The sequence below is a fragment of the Malaya genurostris genome, chromosome 3, assembly GCF_030247185.1.
Source record: "Malaya genurostris strain Urasoe2022 chromosome 3, Malgen_1.1, whole genome shotgun sequence".
In the NCBI taxonomy this organism is placed as follows: Eukaryota; Metazoa; Arthropoda; class Insecta; order Diptera; family Culicidae; genus Malaya; species Malaya genurostris.
The window spans coordinates 87,387,572-87,407,650 of record NC_080572.1 but is presented as its reverse complement, the minus strand read 5'-3'; the positions used below and the strand labels follow the sequence as shown (position 1 = coordinate 87,407,650).

Here is a 20,079-nt window from a genome sequence, read left to right as displayed (position 1 = left end):
AAAAAATTCGTCGTGAATCGATACACCCCCCATGGGCAAATCTGACCTTGAAACGTTGTAAATGCGCTAAACGGTCTGCATTAAGAAAATTATCTAAACGGCCTTCGCTTCAATTGCGATCTCACTATATCTACCTTAGCAACCGCTATAAACGACTCAACAGAATGTTATACGATACTCACCTCCTCCGAGTACAAAATAATCTAAAAATCAGCCCTAAAAGATTTTGGAACCACGTGAACGAACAAAGGAAAGAATCAGGACTACCCGATCAGATGTTTCTTGATGACATTGAATCATCGGCGATATCTGATATTTGCTACTTATTTCAACGACATTTTCTTTCGAGTGATCAGATCTCCAAAGCTATCATCAATGTTCCTAGCCACTCTCCAACTAGTTCTCACCCTTTCATAACAACTGCTATGATTGAAAAAGCGTGTATTAAGATGAAATCATCTTTCAAAGCTGGACCGGATGGTATTCCTTCATTAGTAATAAAAAAGTTCTCAAAAAGTTTTCTTATTCTACTGTCGATGTTGTTCAATATTTCTCTTAGATCAGGAACATTTCCAAATATTTGGAAAAAAAAATCATTTGCTTTCCCAGTTTTCAAGAAGGGAAACAAAGCCGATGTATCCAATTATCGTGGTATAGCTGCACTATGTCCCGTATCTAAATTATTTGAAACTATAGTTCTGGATTTCTTGAAACACAACAGCAACAACTACATTTCAGAAACTCAGCACGGATTCATGCCGAAACGATCAACTGTAACAAACTTACTCTGCTACACTTCTTTTATAGTTCGATCTCTACAACCACGCCTACAGGTTGATGCAATCTACACTGATTTCTCTGCAGCCTTTGACAAAATAAACCACCAAATAGCAGTAGCAAAACTCAATAGACTTGGTTTCAGTGGATCGTTGCTAAATTGGCTCGAGTCGTATCTAATTGGTCGCGAAATGTCTGTGAAAATCGGAGACTTCATTACAGTGCCTTTCGCTGTCAACTCTGGAGTCCCTCAAGGCAGTCACTTAGGTCCATTCTTATTTTTACTCTACCTCAATGATCTCAACTTCATATTGAAATGCCACAAACTATCTTTCGCAGACGACTTCAAGCTATTTTATTAAAGATTTGGGTATCATTCTTGATTCTATGCTGGACTTCAAAAGTCACATCGCTTATGTGATTTCGAAGGCCTCCAAGCTCTTGGGTTTCGTTTTTCGTGTTACCAAGAGCTTTACTCATGTCTACTGTCTTAAAGCATTATATTGTGCTCTTATCCGTTCGACGCTAGAATATGCAGCTATTGTCTGGGCACCTCACATTGCATTGCATTGACATTGCACGCATCGAAGCTATCCAGCGTAAATTTGTCTAATCTTCCTAGCTACAAAGATCGTTGTAAGCTTATTGATCTGGATCTGCTATATGTTCGTAGGAATGTCTCCAAAGCCGTTTTTGTAGCTGATTTATTACAATCACGTATCGATTGTCCCGAACTTCTGCAATTGATTAATCTGGACATTCATCGACATAATCTACGCTCTCATCGTTTCTTGAGTTTACCCATTGCACGAACAAATTATGGTTACAATGAACCATTTTCCAGTATGTGCAGGACATTCAATAGCTGCTCCAATGTTTTCGACTTTCATCTATCTCGAAATATGATCAAACGCTTGTTTCATTGCCACTTATCAGATTAACTTTGGATCAGGATTTGTCTGTAACCGTTTGTATGTTTGTTCAACCTAGTGATGGTTGAACAAAAATACAAAAATTTCTCCCATCACCGTTGGAAACTAATCAGATTCGCTCGATGATACTAACCCTATCGCTTCCCATCTCATTTTCTTCGTTTTCTTTATGTCTATTGGAAACTAATCAGATTCGCTTGCAAATACTAACCGGCTCGCACTTCCTTCTTTCCTCCGTCTTCCACCATCTTTTCGATTACTAATTAGATTTACTTGCCGATTCTAACCCCGTTGTTCGACCACGCTTACTTTCCACCCCCTCCACCTACCTTCATCATCCATTTACCTATCCCTTTTCTCCGCCAGTTGAAGCAAGAACACTATTGCTGCCCTGTAGTGCTTGGTGTCATCAACTAGATATAGGGTTATAGGTATAGTTTTAATTATTAGTTTTTATTGTTAGTGTTAAGCCTTATTGTATCTGTTGGATCATTGTAATCTGCTGATACGAAAGATGAGGAAGTTTTATGCCTGCTGGAGAGAGATTGCCAAATTTCATCTCCATCGGGCTGTTCCCTGCTCCCAAAAATAAACAAAAATAAACAACAAAAAATAAACAGTAAAAAAGACGTTTTAAACATCGGAGTCCAGCTGTTTTTACTTCGCGTCGTACATTGTAATATCATATAGCGATAATTTTCTTCATTTAAGTAGACAGATAGAAAAATTGCACTTTGAGCAAACTAATTTGAATTAGAGATAGTAGTGTTCTATTGATAGCTAGAATAGCTTTACAATCTATAAGCTATAGGTTAATTTCAAAGTGATCTATTTAACTTATGTTAAGTAAAGAGAGCTTTTCAAAAAGTGGGCGAAAATATAGTTGATCTATATTTGCTCTGGCCAAAATATACTTTCATCATGAGCCAAAAAACAATTGGGTTGGCGAAAATAAACAAAATATATGATATTCGGAATCGACAGTTACAAACACAATCTCGATAGTATTATCAAATACAAATTATAATACGGAATATTCCGACAAATTTTCGGGGACACATTTTACGACTTGCAGTACACTGTCAATATGCGCTGTCAGGGTGACAATGTACTTTGAGCAATTGTCGATGAAACTGGTACCACTGAAAATGGTTGTCCTACTTAACCATAGAAACGGTTTTACTGTTATGGATATTGTTTATTTTGCTCATCAATCTAATATGGAATATCAATCATGGGTAATTATTGTCCTCTCGAATACATTAGATATGCAATATCGAAACAGCAGCATGTTTAATTTCGTTTAGATGTACGAGCAAGGTCATGTAATAAAAACGATGTCTTGAATTTCATTCTTTCGAATGTACATGGTCAGTTACATAATGATACATTCCAGCATTAGCGGAAACCCTTTATTAATCCAGTAAACTACAACGATCATAACTAGAAATTTATTATCGAATGTGTATTAATTGTTCAAAAACTTATAATTAATATCTGTAAAGAACCGCATTTTGTACAAACGACAAAATAAACCTAGAATTATTGCTTGATATGCTGGTTCGGTTTGCAAGTTTCGATTCCAGAAGTTGAAATTGATGTTATCCAGTATTAATGAAAGAACCAATCAGGGCTGTTCAATCATGAAGTGGGATCACAGACTAACAGACAAGACACTCAAATTAGATTCTTCAATCATTTTAACGGTCATTTCGAATATTCCTTTACTTGGGACAGTACTCACATGTGTCATAATGGCGCCACGTTACCCTATCAAAAACATCCTGTCTGTCATATAGACTGTGTTTATTTTTTTCATTTACCAACAGAGTTGCCATTCATACAGAATTACCTGTAATGTATTGACTTGTATACGTCCATGCGAATTTCATGCAGGATACAGAATTAATACATATTGCCAAAACTATATACATAATTGTGCCTACTTCTCATCCTCCAACGCAATACAAAATCGAACCCATTTTGATACAATATTTACTTGCTTCTGGTCTGCCGCCACTTAATTTCGGGTGAAAACTACCAACACAATAAAAAATAGTCTAGATGAACAAAGTTGAGAAGTTGAGTCAAATAAATGGTTACCTTCCGACATCGCGAAAAAGTTAAATATATTATCAACGTAATCCAATAATTTATTGTGACGATTCATTTTCAAATATTTTGATGAAATCAGGCATCCCTGCAAGCAGTTGATCGGTGTTGACAAACGAGGGGAAACCAACTAGTAAAAAAAACTATTACATAATACAAGGGGTGTACAGATAGTAAATACTTCGCGCAGTACAATATAGGTGGAACTAGTGCATCACGAAAAATTATTTTTATAAGAATTTACTCATACTGTCATGTCTGTTAGTCTGTGGTGGGATCATCAAATTAGGCAAAGCATTCAATTTATTACGTAAATCCTCATGTGGTAACTAATTTTTTGTTCTTACTAGTCTCGTTGTTCGAATATGGTTATGAATCTGAATATGATTACAGATACCATGAATTCATTAGACTTTCTAGGTTTATTTAATACCTGAAAGATACAAGATATCAGTATTTAATAAAGGAATATATTGGCTATATAAACCGGTTAGTCTCTGGACGCTGCTTTTTTTTAAATAACATTTAGGTATACATTTTTGCAGGACGGCTAGGTTGAAACTGAAAAAACGTTTAGATTCATTATAAACTTTGATAACTATATTTAATGTTTAAATTGAGAACAAAGATTACTTATTCGTTATTAGTATTAGTATAAATGAATAACAGGTAACTTGTAAAACAGGACTAAGGTACAAATCCTTTTCTTTTGAAACGTCAAATTATCAGACGATAGAAGGATTTTATTCCTGCTTGTTAGAAAGCCATTTATCTATGTATCAGAGTTTGCTTCGAAAAGTTCCTAAGATTATTCGTTACTTTTGAATTGAATAATTTCCTTGAGCCCAAATGGAGATGACTTGATATGATAAAACTTCCATGACTTGATATGATAAAGCTTCCATAGCAGTGCCTGTTAAAGTAAATACTAGGTGTCATAAATGCTGACGGTGAGAAGGATCACGACTTCGATATGAAAACAAAGAGCTCGTTGTGCAGTGTAATAATATCACAAATAAATTTCCACACAAACCTTCCAACCTAGTAATATTTTTCGGATTCTGAAAATAGAGAAAAAATAATCAATTAACACTTGAACAGAAAATTACCCGTTCTATCCAGAATGGCCATAAATCAAAGCATCTTTCGGTGGCTTGAATTTGAGAGGTTGTTTATATGAAAATAACAAAACTAACAAAGCCATAGCAACATTAGATAAAGTTGCCAGTAAAGAACATTTTTGGAAATTTTCATTTGCCAAGCCTTAATGTAAGTAGAGGCTAGGCTAACTTGTTCATTCCGCGAACCAAACATTGGTGATCTGTTTGTGTAGGACTTAGGGGTATTATTATTTGTATTTGGTATTATGTCACAACATACTTCATATAGTAGGAATGATGTGTATTAGTAATCTCTGTTTGAAATTGACCATATTGTATTGAATTAAATCACTAATTTCACAATATTGTGCAACTGCTTCCTAAAGTGGGTCAAAATACCTGTTTTTCCATAAATAAATGAACGTCTCAGGCAACATTTTCATCTAGCGTTGTTTCTCCGTGTTAGCACAAATGCACTATACATTGTGTTCGTTCATTTTAGCAACACATCCAGCGGGAACCACACTGAAAGTGAAACGTAGCAAAATTGATCATTCTGACAATCCGAAGTAATATAATATGTCAACACAACTGTCAATTTGGTTTTCTCTGAAAGTCCGAACCGAGAAAAAATCGTGTGTTGCCTATTCATCATTCAACAGAGATAATCTTTCTGTACGAGATCCATTTCACTTTTGCAAAGTAAACCCAGTGTTGTAGGCGAAGTGAGCAAGGTGTTACGATTACGATTTTCGATGCTATAGGACCCATCGGTGCCGTTGCCGTAAGGGTAGCCAGTGGTTTTTTTTTTCGCAGCAGCCAAAAGGTGATATTTACCCCGATTTGAAACAAAAAATAGAAATCTGCAGTTTTAATCCGGATTGTTCTCCCGGGAGTTATCGGAGGAGTGTCGTGGTTAGTGTGCTCCATTTTCTGCATTATACAGTGTGAATTGTGACTACCAGCGACAAGATTTTGACGAAGTGAAAATTATCCCTAATTGTACCTACAAGAACGGTAGAGCAGGTGAAAGGCAGATCCGGATAAAAATGTCAGAGAAACCAGCGCAAAAGCTTTCGGAATCGGATGACTTTACCGACAATTCCGTTGATGTAAGTATGAAAATTTACTAAAATTCAGCGTGATTCAATGGAAAAATAGTCCTCTCGATGACGGCTGAAGCCTTTTTTGTCAGATTAGAGTAGCTTGGAGCAATAAATGCCATTCGTAATGTGCTGGTAGAATTGAGTGCACATTCCGAATGGATGTCAGTGACATTTAGGATGTCACTTTACATGAGCAAACTGATAACGATTTCAGTGATGAATAATTTTGTTAATATCAACAAATACCGAATCAGGCAATATTCAGCTAGCTGAAAGGTAAACAAAGTTGACCTTTCTAATGTATGTTGCATGGCAATGTCAATGACACCTGGTTCTATAAAAAATCTTTAACCAAAGTTGCTATGATACAAATGTAGTTGTTTTGCACAGAAATTTTACGAGTAATGCAAAGCTCAGAGCTTAATGAAAAAAGAGAAGTTTTTCAATTGACTTCATTGAGAGCCAAAGAAAAATGACACGGGAATGATGCATTATCATGAAGATTAAAAACCGCATTACCAAGTCTGTTAAATGAATGTGATCGTTCAAAGTTTCACGAAAGATAATTGTTTCGTTGAGATGTGGTTTTTATTTATTGATAGTACGAATCGTAGCTGTTTTATTTCGGATTGACCTTTGCATTCATAATTTCAGACCAGTTCTTTGAAACGTGGACTGTGCTACCGGAGGCGAATGGAGAAAGAAAACAATACATATTATTTCTCGTGTGCAAGAGCACGCGACTCAAGCAATTCGAGCGGTAGAAATGAAAGATTTTCCTTTTCTTTCCTCACGCCAACGTGGATCCGTTTGCTCGCAGGCCGAATACGTTTTTAACCTCCGCCGAAAGTCGCTAGTAAGGAGGATACTATGAAAACGAATGCCGGAGAGATGACGGCGTTGATGATGATGATGATGATAAAGTGGTGCTTTATAGAGATGCAACTGATTGAAAATCGGAAACGATGAACCGCAGACGGTAGATACGGGTTGTCTAACCGTGGTGCGGGGTAGAGTCTGGCAATTAAATGTTATATGAAAATGTTTGCTTTCGCGAAGATATCAAATCCATCTCGCTCTTTTGCATTTGTTTCGAAGAAGGTGATTTATCAGATGTGCATGAAATATACTGAGGCTGGGTTACTTTTCCCTATTATGCACTCGATTAATAGCGTGCCTCATGAAACTGTTCCGATACCGGCTCTCACTCGTATTGCGTTTATTGAGAATTGCAAAAATGCGTTACGTCAGGTAATGCTGGAGAATTGAAAATAGGATTCGGATCGGAGATGTTTACTTGAGGAAAGATGGTGTATGTTTTTTATCATTTTAGTTCTAAGCGTTTTTTATCGCTAAGTTATAGGCAGCCTGTTTCAACAGATTTCGATATTGATTTTTAGAGTACAGAATCGTAGATGCAGTCGTATAGGATAAACTCAAGTACAGTATTAAATTAACGTGCTAAACGACCTAGACTCTAATATCAAATCTAGCAACGCTATGCAACAAAACATTCAAGATTATTTTTACCTTTCACTCCTACTATCGCTGTCTGCGTTGATAGTGGTGGATTACCCTTTTCCTCCGAGTAATAGAGGTAATCTGCAAAATAGTTTGCCCGGATTGGCGGGTCAACGCATAGGGTACTGGTCTTACAAGCCAGTTGTCATATGTTCGAACCCCAACCTGGAAGGATTCTTAGTGTCCACGGAAGGAATGTAATACCGGGACTTTACTTTGCTTGCAAATAGCTGTGTGCTTCCTAGAAAGAACCACAAAATAAACAATTTATCGATGAATCTTTGTTCTGCCTTACAAGATTTTCACAGAAGTTTTCTGTGAAGTTCACCAGTACCGTAGTGAGGGTGAGGCGAGTGAGGCGACCGCCTCGGGCGACAACAGCCGGGGGGCGCCAAAATATGAAAATTGGGAAAAAATGTACAATTATTTTATAAAAATAATTTCATGAGTTTTTTTCGGGAAAACTATTTAAACTAGATTAAGTTTCAGGTTAGTACTATACTGCTACAAAAACCCGACCAGATGCCGCCATAATCATTATCATTGAAAAACATGAAAATGCAATTTCACAATCATTTAGAATACAGAACCGCCATTCAGCGACGACCGTAAAAATTATTATTCATGAGCACGCTCTCTTCTCGATTGTGGTTATGAACTTGGATCTACCAAAGATCTGATTCTCTGCGAAAAAAATTTCGATTTAGGAATTCCAGAGTCGATTTATTTTCAAAAAAATTTTTTGAGATAACACTAGAACTCGAAGTTCAAGATATTTTAAAGACATTGGCATATAAAACAAAAGAATTTTCGATTTCGGAGATCTCAAATTTTTTTCAAGTTCCAGAGAATCGATTTTAAAAATAATTTTATTTTATATGACACTAGATCTGGACTTTTCATGCAATTCTATTAAATTTTTTCAACCTAATAATTTTCCTGAGTTTTAGAGTCGAGTTTTTTTAAAATAAGATTTGAAATTTTAGAGCTCGATTCAGGATTTTTTTTGAATACTAGTTCCCGAAGTTATAAATTCTAAGATATTTGGCATCAAAAATACCATGCCGTTCTAGGATAAAATTTGTAAAAATTTTGATGAACAGTCGAGGAAACAATTAAATGTTTTAGTCCTTATAAACACCGCACGACTTTCATATCTCGACAGCGTGAGCGATTTTTTTTTTTGGGAGACGTGTTATTTTACTCTGGTTCGCCTTTCCAGAATGAGCAAAAATTGCTTAGCATAATCATTTGAACTCTATACTACCGGAAATATGTTTAACAATAGTCGATCAAATTTTCAGTAGTATGAGAATCGTAAATAACGAAAAAAAATTTTTTCTAAAACTTTTGGTCCTGGTTCAGATTTCAGCTCTGGAACTTAGGTTCAGAATCCAGTTCCAGAATTTGGGTTTAGAACCTAGGTTCCAGATTTCATTCCCAGAACCCAGGTTCAGATTCTAGATGTCCAGTTCCAGAATTCAGGTTCATAATCCACGTCCAAAATTCATATCCAGAATCCTAAACACTGTCCCAGAAAGTATGGACACAGTTTGATTTCGCTGTAAATAATTCATAAGTGTTAGATATTCAATTTTTATTCGATATACTGATAATATTAGACTACAACAATAGAGTATTATTCTCAACATTTGCTACTTAGCCATTGTAGACTAGCTGGCGCACCTTCTTGCGAACGTTCCTCATTAAATTCCGTACAGACTTCTTGGCGACAAGTTTTGACACTTTTTTCCAATCATTCGAACCTGTGTATGGTTTCGGCTGCCGAGATATGTTTCCTAAGATGTGCCTTCGTTAATGCCCAAAATTCCTGAATTGGTCGAAGATGTGGGCAATTTGGTGGATTCATGTCTTTTGGGACGAAAGTGACATTTTTGGTAGTATACCATTCTACCGTTGATTTCGAGTAGTGGCAAGAAGCAAGATCTGGCCAGAAGACAAGAGGATCCTTGTGGCTTCGAATCATGGGTAGAAGTCGTTTTTGTAAACATTCCTTGATGTATATTTCGATGTTCATTGAAGCAGTGGTGATGAAGGGTTTCGATATCTTACCGCAGCTACAAATTGCTTGCCAGACCATAGCTTTCTTACCACATTTTTCGACTTCAATCGATGTCTCGGACTGGTTTAACACGTATAATATTGTGGTCCCGGCAAGGATTTGTAATCGAGTTTCACGTAGGTTTCGTCGTCCATGATTATGCAGTTCAAATTTCCAGCAAGAATCGTATTGTACGGCTTTCGAACCCTCGGCCTGATCGATGCTTCTTGCTTCGGACTACGTTTTGGGTTGTTTCTGCTTCTTATAGGTTCGAAGATTCAAACGTTCTTTAGCATGAAGAACATTTCATTTCGAAGTGCCCACTTTTTTGGCCACATCCCGAACTGAACGTTTAGCAGGACATTTTTTTCGACCCGTTTTCGGTTTATCCTTACAGTTGTTATCCTCACCGAACTTCTTGATTGCATTCCGCACGGCTTTTTCACTTATTTCTTCCATTTTTGCTATCTTTCTCAGTGACAGTACGCGTTCTGTGCACCATTTGTACACAATTTTTCGACGTTATTCTGCTGAAAGTCCACGCATTTCGAAAAAAAACTAATGAAAACGAATAAACAACTGCACAAGTGGTTAGAGAAGAGTGTAAACAACAGGACGCAGCCCTAAAAGTTGACAGATTCTGAACCATTGCGAAATGGCAGCGGTTTTTGGTTGCGTCCATACTTTCTGGGACAGTCTTTAGTACTGGTCGAAAATCTGGAATTCATGTCCAAAATCCAGTTCTATTATTCAGGTCCAGAAACCAGGTCCTAAATGCTGGTCCTGATTCCCGGTTAAAAATTCAAGTCCAGAAATCAGATGCAGAATCCAGGTTCTTAATTGAAGTTCAGAAGTCAAGTCCAGAAATCCGGTTTCTAGAACCAGAATCCAAGTTTAAAATCCAGTTCCTAGTTCATAATCCAGATCCAAAATTTATTTACAAAATCCAATTCCAGAACAGATTTAGAATTCATGTCCAGAGATCAGATACAGAATTCAGTTGTAGACTTCTGGTCTAGAATCCAGGTACCGAAACCATATCCAGATTTATTTTTAAGATCTAGAATTAAAGTCCAGAATCCAAAATTCTGGTTCAAAATCTATTTTCAAAATCCAGGTCCAGAATCAAGATTCAGGATCCAGGATCAGAGTTCTACTCCGAAGTTTAGTTAAGAATATAGGCCCAGAAGGCAGGTCCAAAATTCAGATCCAGAGTTAATGTTCAGAATTGGGATCCAGAATTCATTTCCAGAACTCAAGAACAGAGTCCAATTTCATAATTCTGTATAAAATGTTCAAAACGACGAACGTAACAATGAGAGATTCTCTTTGTTTACTTTCTCTTTCGATTATTACGGTACTCATAGCAATCCTTCTCTCCGATTATTTACCGATAATAATAACTAAAGCTATCTTCTTCTAATCTGCACTGAAAAAAATATCGAAAAAAGCAGGAATATTTCGCAATAATCGAAAGAGAAAGTAAACAAAGAGAATCAGTCATTGTTACATTCGTCGTTTTGAACATTTTATACAGAATTCATGTCCGAAATCAAATTCCAGAATTTAGGTTCAAAATATATGTCCAGAATCCAAGTACTGGTGCAGAATCTAAAAATTGTGCCCAAAGCTCAACACCTGATTTCATGTCCAGAATCCAGTTCTATAATACCTTTCCAAGACCCAGGTCTCCATTACAGGCCCAGAACCCAGGTCCAGAATTCATTTCCAGTCGCTATAAAAAGAATCCAAATCTAAAATTCAGTTCCTAACCCAGAATTCATTTACAGAATGCTATTCAAGAATACAGAACTAAAATTCATATCCAGAATTCAGATACAGAATACAGTCCTAGAATTCTGGTCCATAATTCAAGTCCAGAAATCAGCTGTACAATCCAGATCCTGAATAAAAGCTCAGAGCTAAGGTCCAGAATTCATTCCCAGAACCAGAATACAAATTTATAATTTAGATACAGAATCAAATTCTATAATTCTAGTGCAGAATCTAAAATTTAGGTCCAAAATTCATTTCCAGAATCAAGATTTAGAATTTAGGTCCAGAATTCTGTTTCCAAGCTCAGTTTAGAATTCAGGTCCAGAATCCGTGCCCAAAACCCCAGTCCAGAATCCAGAAGTAAGTCAAGAGTTCAAAATTAGGGCTCAGGTTCATAATTCATTTCCAGAATTCCGCTTTCAAAGTTCAGACCGACAATTCAATTCCAGCATTCCTTTCAGCTTCTGAATTCAGATCTAGAATTCATTTCTAGAATCCATGCCCTGAAGCCGAATTCATAATTCGTGTCCAAAATCCAGTTCATGAATTCAGGTTCAGTCGTAAAAAAGTCTTATATATTATTACTATGGAATTTTAATGTTGATCGTAAAACAGGTTTTGAAACTTCCTTGAATTGTGAACCATTTCGAAATAAATTTAACGCAGGGTATACTAGTTTTTCCGTTCCCTTTATATGGTAAACCTTATGAAGAACAGTCTACTTTTTTTTATTTGACAATATAATAAAAATAAAGCACACTGCCTTATCTCTAAGATGCCAATAGCATTTCTTAACTGTATTTAAGACTAGGGTAATTTTATGAATTGCAACGTTGTTGTTTTTGGTTCACATTGTCGTATGCTGACAACCGAAACTCTGAGGGACCCAATCGCCAGTTTAAGTCGACAGTGGCTGATGGGATGAATTTTACATAGGGATTGTCCAGATGACGTGATAATCGTATTCTTTTGTTCCTGTGGGAACTTGGCTGCAATATGATCTTATAATGGTTTTCAGAATGCTTTTGCGGCGTTTACAGTTTCAATGCGGGACTTATGATGTAACACTCAACTTATTTCAATCAATTCTCACGCGTGCTGAGAATTTACGAATATTTTAGGCATCATTTTTGCATTTAATTAGAAAGCGACACCCATATGTAGAAGATCCTGCAGTTGTATTCTTGAGTTTTACAGGCAGTGAAACTGTTAACTTCGAAGACACTCTTGAATCAGGGCTGGAAAATCAAGATCAAAATATCATCAAATCGTAATCACTAGCGAAGGTGATCGCTTGTGATCTTTTCCAATAAAGATCACTAATGATCTGATCTTGTTAAGATCAGTTGATCAGTGATCTTTGAATCACATCGATCAAAATCAAAATTGATCTTCCATCACACAAAATCGGTAGTGATTTTGAGCTACTATTGACACTGATTCCTGTAAGTTCAAATCACTAGACGATTCGATCAGCTTTGAGTATTGTGGAAGAAAATCACTCATGAGAAAGATCAGACATGAGTGCCGATCTTTCTCATGAGGGGCGGGAAAATTAGTTGATCCCAATACGGGGCGGCCAAAAAGTTACAACAGTAATCCTACAGGAATTTTTAACTAAGGATAACGCGTGTCAATGGGACTTTTCAAACTGTGGAAAAAATGTAATTTTGTATCTTTGAGAAGTTTAGTGATGGGGCTGAACGATAAAAAAAATCATCATTTTTTCAAAAGTTTTTCAGAATTATCGTTCAACAAAAGAAATTCAATTGTTTGCATGCTAAAAAGCATCATTCGGAGAAGAGGTATTTTTGAGGACGCTTCTTATAAATCATGATTTGCAGTGTTTGCATCTCAGCGCAGACTAATCAGAAGTGAACAAATCAAAGCAGCATTGATAGAGTAGATGTTTTTTCTAGAACCCAACGTTTCTGTTTGATTTTTTTAATTTTGTTTTAAATTTTTGGTGGTTGTATAAAATCAAAACTACGATTTTTCACGAAAAAATCCGCCATTTTGTAGCTGTAAACCCTCCCCAAAGTAACAAACAACGAGAGAGAAAACGTTTGGGTCTGGTTTTTTATATGTAGAAAGTGTGCAAAATTTGAAAAAAATTGGTACAGTAGTTTTTGAATGACGATGGAAACGAAGTTTCAAACCCTGCTTTCGAGAAAAACGCGTTTTTTGTGTATGAAATCAATGGAAATAATTTATTACTCCATTTAGTTCATTATAATGAAAAAATTCAAGAATGTATTGTCAAGTTTTCAAGTCAATCGAAGCAAAAATCTTGGGCCTGTGCGCCGAGTTCTTTTTTTTCGCAGTATGGGATAAGTAAAGATACAGGCCCATAACTTGCTGAATTTTGTTTCGATAGGCTTAAAAATTTCACAGAATATTCTTGAAATGTTTTATTATAAGAAAATAGCAAATGATTTGTCACAAGTGTTAAACCCTACCCGCCCCATAATGTAAGTTTTACAGTTTTTACTGCGCAATAGAAATGCGCAATGCAAAATTTGTAAAAAATATACTACACCAAATAGTGATTACTGCGGCCAAAGACTTTGTTTTACTTCCAGCTGGTTCATGCACTATTTAGATTAAACCCAATACAACGCTATTTGACATGAATTTGATTTATAAAAGTAACATGAGCGCAGCATTTGGGGCAGGCGTTTGAATTGGCGTAGCAAAATTCTGCACTCCTGTTACTTCTGTGTAGGATATTCAAGCTTGTGATTGAATTTTTCTTATCATTATAATTGTTATTCATTGCAGCATGTATGTTAATATTATCAGCTGTTTTTTTATGATATTACTCTACCGCGGCGGTATTACCGAATAAATTTCAAATACATGACGAAGCATAGAATTTCGATGCGACCTACGAAATAAGCTTACCTAACGAGCATAAAATTATTGATATCGAATAATCCATATCCGAAAAAATTGAGCGGTAATCAGATTTGACGTTCACGTCACTTATACCATCATATCACCGAAACATTAAGACGATCCTAATTTTGTTGAAATGTTGTTGTGATACTAACAACGATGAAGACATTTTTAAATTCTAAATAAAACCAAAATTTATTGCAATATCTACAATAAATATGTGATATGAAAAGATATAACTGATTATTTTTATTTACTGTGAATTGGCATATTTCCCCCTTGTTTTGAATGTTACCGATACGATTATTGCGATAATTTTTTTTTCTGGGTTTACCGGTCGGGCAGCTGAATAGCGCAAATTCTGAACCGGGCCCATTTATGGATCCAGGATATACAATATCAATTCCACGCCTGACGAACTAGTCTATGTTGACCAACTGGACACTGGCGTTAGCCCGGAATTGTGCATTGATCCTTTCCCCATTTGTAATTTAGGATATGTGTGTTGCTGAGTTATTTACAAAATATGTTAATTGTAATTATACTTACTGGGTACGGTCACTGTCCTTTTATGTATTTTTAACATGGTTTCCTATTAGTACAAGGCAAAAGTAAATTATAAAATAATAATAATGGTCGTAATGTATAATGAACGATATTGTTTGTGCGTAGGTTATTCTGAATCGCCCGGGAACACGTCCTCATTGTCGCTGAAGCCTGCGAAGTCTGATGGTAGTAGTGATTCGTCCGAGCTATATTCTTCTGAATCATCACTGATTTCGTATTCTGACTCGACCATTTTTTCAAACAATGATTTTGTCAATTCCTTCATTTTTTGCTTATTTAGTGCTGTTTCATGCCAATTCTGTAGAGGAATTCCACTCCTATCTATGTCATCGAACATGTTATTTCTTATCGAGTAAGCCGGTCGACCTCTCTTCTTTGGAATTGGTATTTTGTATTCCAGAGCTTTCTCTAGAATTCCGTTTTCGCAACTTCTTATAATATGTCCAAGGTAGTTGAGACGTGCAATTCTGATTTTATTATTAATTGTTTTATTATTTAACCAATTGGGAGCTATATGTGGATTCATCAAGTGATGTTCAGAGTTCAAATTATTTCTTTCACTCTGGGGCTCAATTCCAGGAGATATTTGTGATCCTGATCCGTTGTTATTTGTTTTTTGTCTTTCTGCTACTTTATTATTATCATCGTGTTTGTTTTGCGGAGTGTTACTGGCGTTATTTTGTTCAGTTTCCTCCCTTGAATTTATATGTTCTTTTGTGTTTTTGTTTTTACTTAGTTCTTTGAGGGTTAAAAGCATTTCGTTTTCCATTCTGCGTAAAGAGTTACGATTTCGTTTTAGAATAGTAGAGACTTCCATTCCATATGTCACTACTGGGGTAATCAGAGCATGGTAAAGTTTTTTTATGGTATCCCAAGGTAATTTATGCTGTTTCAGGAAAGAGCATAATTCGTAGAACGCTTTGTAAGCTTTACTAATTCTTCCTGATGTTGTTGTTCCTCTAGATAAGCTGCTGGTAATAAATATACCAAGATATTTGAGAGTTGTTACTACTGGAAGTGTATGTTTTCCAAATTTTCTTAATGTGTCCGGATCTACATTGTTAGTATCGTATGGGATTCTAATTAGAACTTTGGTTTTGTTGTGGTTGATTTCTAATCCATTTGAATTTAGAAGTGGTATTAGTAAGTCTAATAGATGTTCTACTTCTCCTTCGTTTTTACAAAGGAATAAAAGGTCGTCTGCATATCCAAGGATACATGGTAATGCTATGAACCATCCTTGTTCTAGTTTCAACTCTGGCCAAAGTTCTCGTAAAGTGAGTAATACATGATGGAGCATTAAGATAAATAGCTCTGGACTTAATGGACATCCCTGCTTAATACCTCTTGTTTTATTTTTCGTTGCAGTTCGTTGTCCGAACCATTGTATAGATGTGTTTTCAAATAAGCATGCTTTTATTATTCTGTTAATTAGGGCTTTCGAAGCACCCATGTCATGAAGGATTTCCGCTGTTTTTGACGTATCGATTCGATCAAAGGCCTGTCGTAAGTCCACCGATACGAGTATTGTTTGTAGCCCTTTTCTCCATCTTCCATCTAGAATTCTTCTGAGGACAAATATTTGATCCGTTGCACATCTTTTTGATTGGAATGCCATTTGATAGCTTGGTATAGGATCAATTTGCTCCCTCAGGCGATTTAACAGAATTTTTGCGTACACTTTGTAAGCTGAAGAGCATAGCGTTATGCATCTGTAATCGTCCACCTTTTTTGGATTAGGGATTTTTGGTATTGGTACTTGGAGAGTGTAGGACCAAGATGTTGGAATGACGTTTGATCGGAAAATTTCTCTGATACATTCAGTCATTTCTTGTAGCAATTGTGGGGATCCATATTTGAGAAGTTCGTTATGTATACCATCTATCCCTGCTGCCGTGTTATTACGTGTATTCCATAATATTGTGGCTATTTCTTCCATCGTTGGTTCTTCTCTTGCACTCTTATTATCATTTTCCTCTAATGTTCTTATTCGTTCCGATTCCGTGTTACAATTTGAGTTAAGTTTTTCTTCCCATTTCTGTATGTTAATAAAACTGCGCTTCTTATTTTTTCTCTTTTTCTTATGACTTTTAATAAATCTGAAAATTTTCGTCATTTTCGCTAAAGAATTCTCATTTTCCACTACTTTTAGAAAATTTGTTACTGTTTCCGAAAAGTGATCATCAAACGCTTTCTGTTTCGCTTTAGCCGCTTCTCTAACCTCCTTTATTAGTTCTTTATTGTTTCTATCTCTAGGTAGTTTTTGGTGGGTACTAACATATTTATTAATTGCGTTTTTCTTCTTGGCGTTAAGGGAAATTCCTTCTCTTGCAATGTGTTTTCAGCCGCTCCTATAACCGCCGATTGTATCCTTTTCCTCGCTCCATTCCGCAGTTGTTTATTGCCATTCTTTTGTCTACTTCCATTTGATAGTTTTTTCTTTTTTCCTCATCTTTCAATGATTCTAGATTAATGGTGGATTTCTTTACTCTATTTTTATTTTTATGTTGGCTTGAATTGCGGATTTGTTTATGAGGTAATGTGGTTTTTCCTTTTATAGTGCACTCTATCATTTTATGATCACTGTGCAATGCACCGTCGAAAAATGCTCTTATTTCTGGCAATTTTAAGAAATCCATTTTGGTCATTAGAACGTGATCTAACTGTGAAGAGCTTCTGCCATTGGTCCATGTTATTCTAATAGAAGGCGATGTGCTAAACGTTAGATAGTCCTTCATTCTTTGTCCATGTAGCAATGCTTTCAGACCTATACCATTTGCATTACAGAATTTATGATAAATGCTTTTTCCGACAATTTGCTTATCTTCCTCTGTGAGATCTTGAGTTCCTATGTGGGCATTTAGATCACCTACTATAACGACATTTTTCCTTATTCCTTCTGGTAAGTATGTTAAAAAAATTGATATTATATTGAATTCTCTATTTTCTGTGGAAATTTCACTTCCTATGTATGTTGATATTATTAACATTTTCATGTTATATAATTCAATTATATATGCACACGAATTATCGCCAATTTTTCTGAATTTATTTTCCTTGTATAAATGCTTGTTTATTAAGATGGCGGTACCTCCTCCTGTTCTATCTTTAGCTTGTTCTTTATTTACATTAAACCAATAGTAGTTTTCTGTTTGAAGGTTGCATTGTGCCATTCTGATTTCTTGAAGTGCAATGATTTTATATCCTTTCTTTGTAAAAATTTGATCCATTGTTACGCGTTTTCCTTCCTCCGAGCAGCCTCTGACGTTCCAGCTTAGTATTAATGTTTTTATAGAATCTTCATAATTTCTGTTGTTCGTTTCTAATTCCAAGTTCCTATTCTCTTCGATTTCTTTTTTTTTTATTTATACTCATATTGTTTTGAAAGTTTATCACTTGTGTTATGGGAGGTATAAATTTGTTTGTATTTACATTGATTCTTTTATCCATCCCTTGTTCCAGGTTATCCGATACATGAATTCTGTGAAGTACTATGTCATAATGGTTTCTTGTTATATTCCCTCGCATTCTACTGGATATTCTGTATGCAATTTTCAAAACTCCATGCGCGCCTGCTTCTCGATTAAAAACGATTATGGGTCCATCTTCGTAATATATATCAATTCTTCTGTTTAAAATGGATGCTGCTGCTGCGATTGTCTCCTGTCCTCCCCATTCATTTGTTCCTTTCAATCTTATTAGAAACTCTTCGATTTTTTCACCAATATTTTCTTCGTTTGCACTCCTCACCGAGTCTTCTAGCGATATTCGAAACTCCTCCATGTTTCTTCTTATGTACTCTACTACTTGTTTTCGTAGATTCATAATGTGGCTATGATGATTATCACTGTTTATCATTGTTTTATAAAATTGGCTTATTATGGCCGAGAATAAGCAGTGGCCATCCCGTGGTACTACTTTCACAAGTACCATTCCTCCATCATATTTCATACAATTCATGATGATTTTGTTAGTTTAAACACTTCTACACATTAGCTTATTTGCATTTTGTGAACCACCGCGCTCTATATTTTGAACTGGAATCGTTTTTCTTGAATACTAAATATGGCTTGATGGTCTTCAATCTTGGAAGAGGAAATAAATATATGTTTTGCATAGTAGAATATGAGTGATGATTGTTGAGTGAGTGGCTCATTAGTTTGGATCTAAGTAAAAGTGTCAAATATCTGAGAAAGCACCAAGCTTGCTACAATGTAATCTAAGAGAGAGCTACTTTCAACAAACAACTAAACTACTATGTGTGAATGTTTCGGGCGCTGTTATCCTCTCCATTTGCGGTTCCAAAAGGTAACAAAGAGTACACGATTCGGTGATCATTCGGACAAGTTTGGCACACTCAGAAATAGGAACATATCCATTTTATTGCTCCCATTCTGTGTATTGTTGCCTCTTCTTGTCAGACATTACCCATGGCACCATTAGTGTGCATCCTTCTCCATTGAGTAAGGATACAGACAAGCCCTGGGACCGCGACAGCATCATTCAATCTGTCTCAAGGTTGTGCTAACGCCCAGGGATACGATTATTGCGATAATGGAATCAAAATTAATAGAATGAGTTATTTCGGTAATTAATTTGATAAAATTGCTCAGAAAAAAATCTATTTTCGGTTGTAGTTTTTGTGTGTCTCATTTCTCGAATGGACAATGTATGGAACACTTATATAACTAATTTGATACTATTATTTTGCAAAAAGAAGTATGTTGATACGTTAAGGCGTTTAAGAGTTATGCAATGTTTTGGAGTTTTCTGAAGGTATTTTCAAGACTAATTTAAGTAAGTTAAAAAAAATTACACCTTTCCAATTTTCTCTTAAATTTTTACTAATATTATGACCTTTCAGGAACCGCATAGGATACATTTTTATCGATCTGCATCTATATTGATATTTGAAGCTTGACTACTTTGTTATGAAAAAGCAATCATAAATTTTTTACTGGTAGGGCAACGGCTCCCTATTTCATCTGAGCTCCTATATCCATCTCATCCCTTCACCTCATAACTTTGAACATGAATAAAATTTTACAACCTACCGGAAGCAAACTGTGAAATGTTTTAAAATGATTTGAAAAGCTATTGTCACAATTTTCTATTGAAAGAAATGGTTTTAAATTCTTCGGTGATCGTTTTTTTCATATAAAATAAACTCACTTTTCAATTTAGGACACATTTTCGTCTCAAGATTTACAGTTCGTAATGTTTTTGAA

At 35.7% G+C, this 20,079-nt stretch overlaps 1 protein-coding gene across 1 annotated transcript in view; it reads left to right on the top strand.

Moving 5' to 3' along the window:
* The first annotated feature begins 5,513 nt into the window (after positions 1-5,513).
* LOC131435524 (ataxin-2 homolog) overlaps positions 5,514-20,079 on the top strand; it is a 32,327-nt gene continuing 17,761 nt past the window's right edge. Inside the window, exon 1 of the mRNA XM_058603516.1 lies at positions 5,514-6,033. Within this exon, the coding sequence (XP_058459499.1) occupies positions 5,971-6,033 (63 nt within the window). The 5' untranslated portion in view covers positions 5,514-5,970. The remainder of the gene's footprint in view (positions 6,034-20,079) is intronic.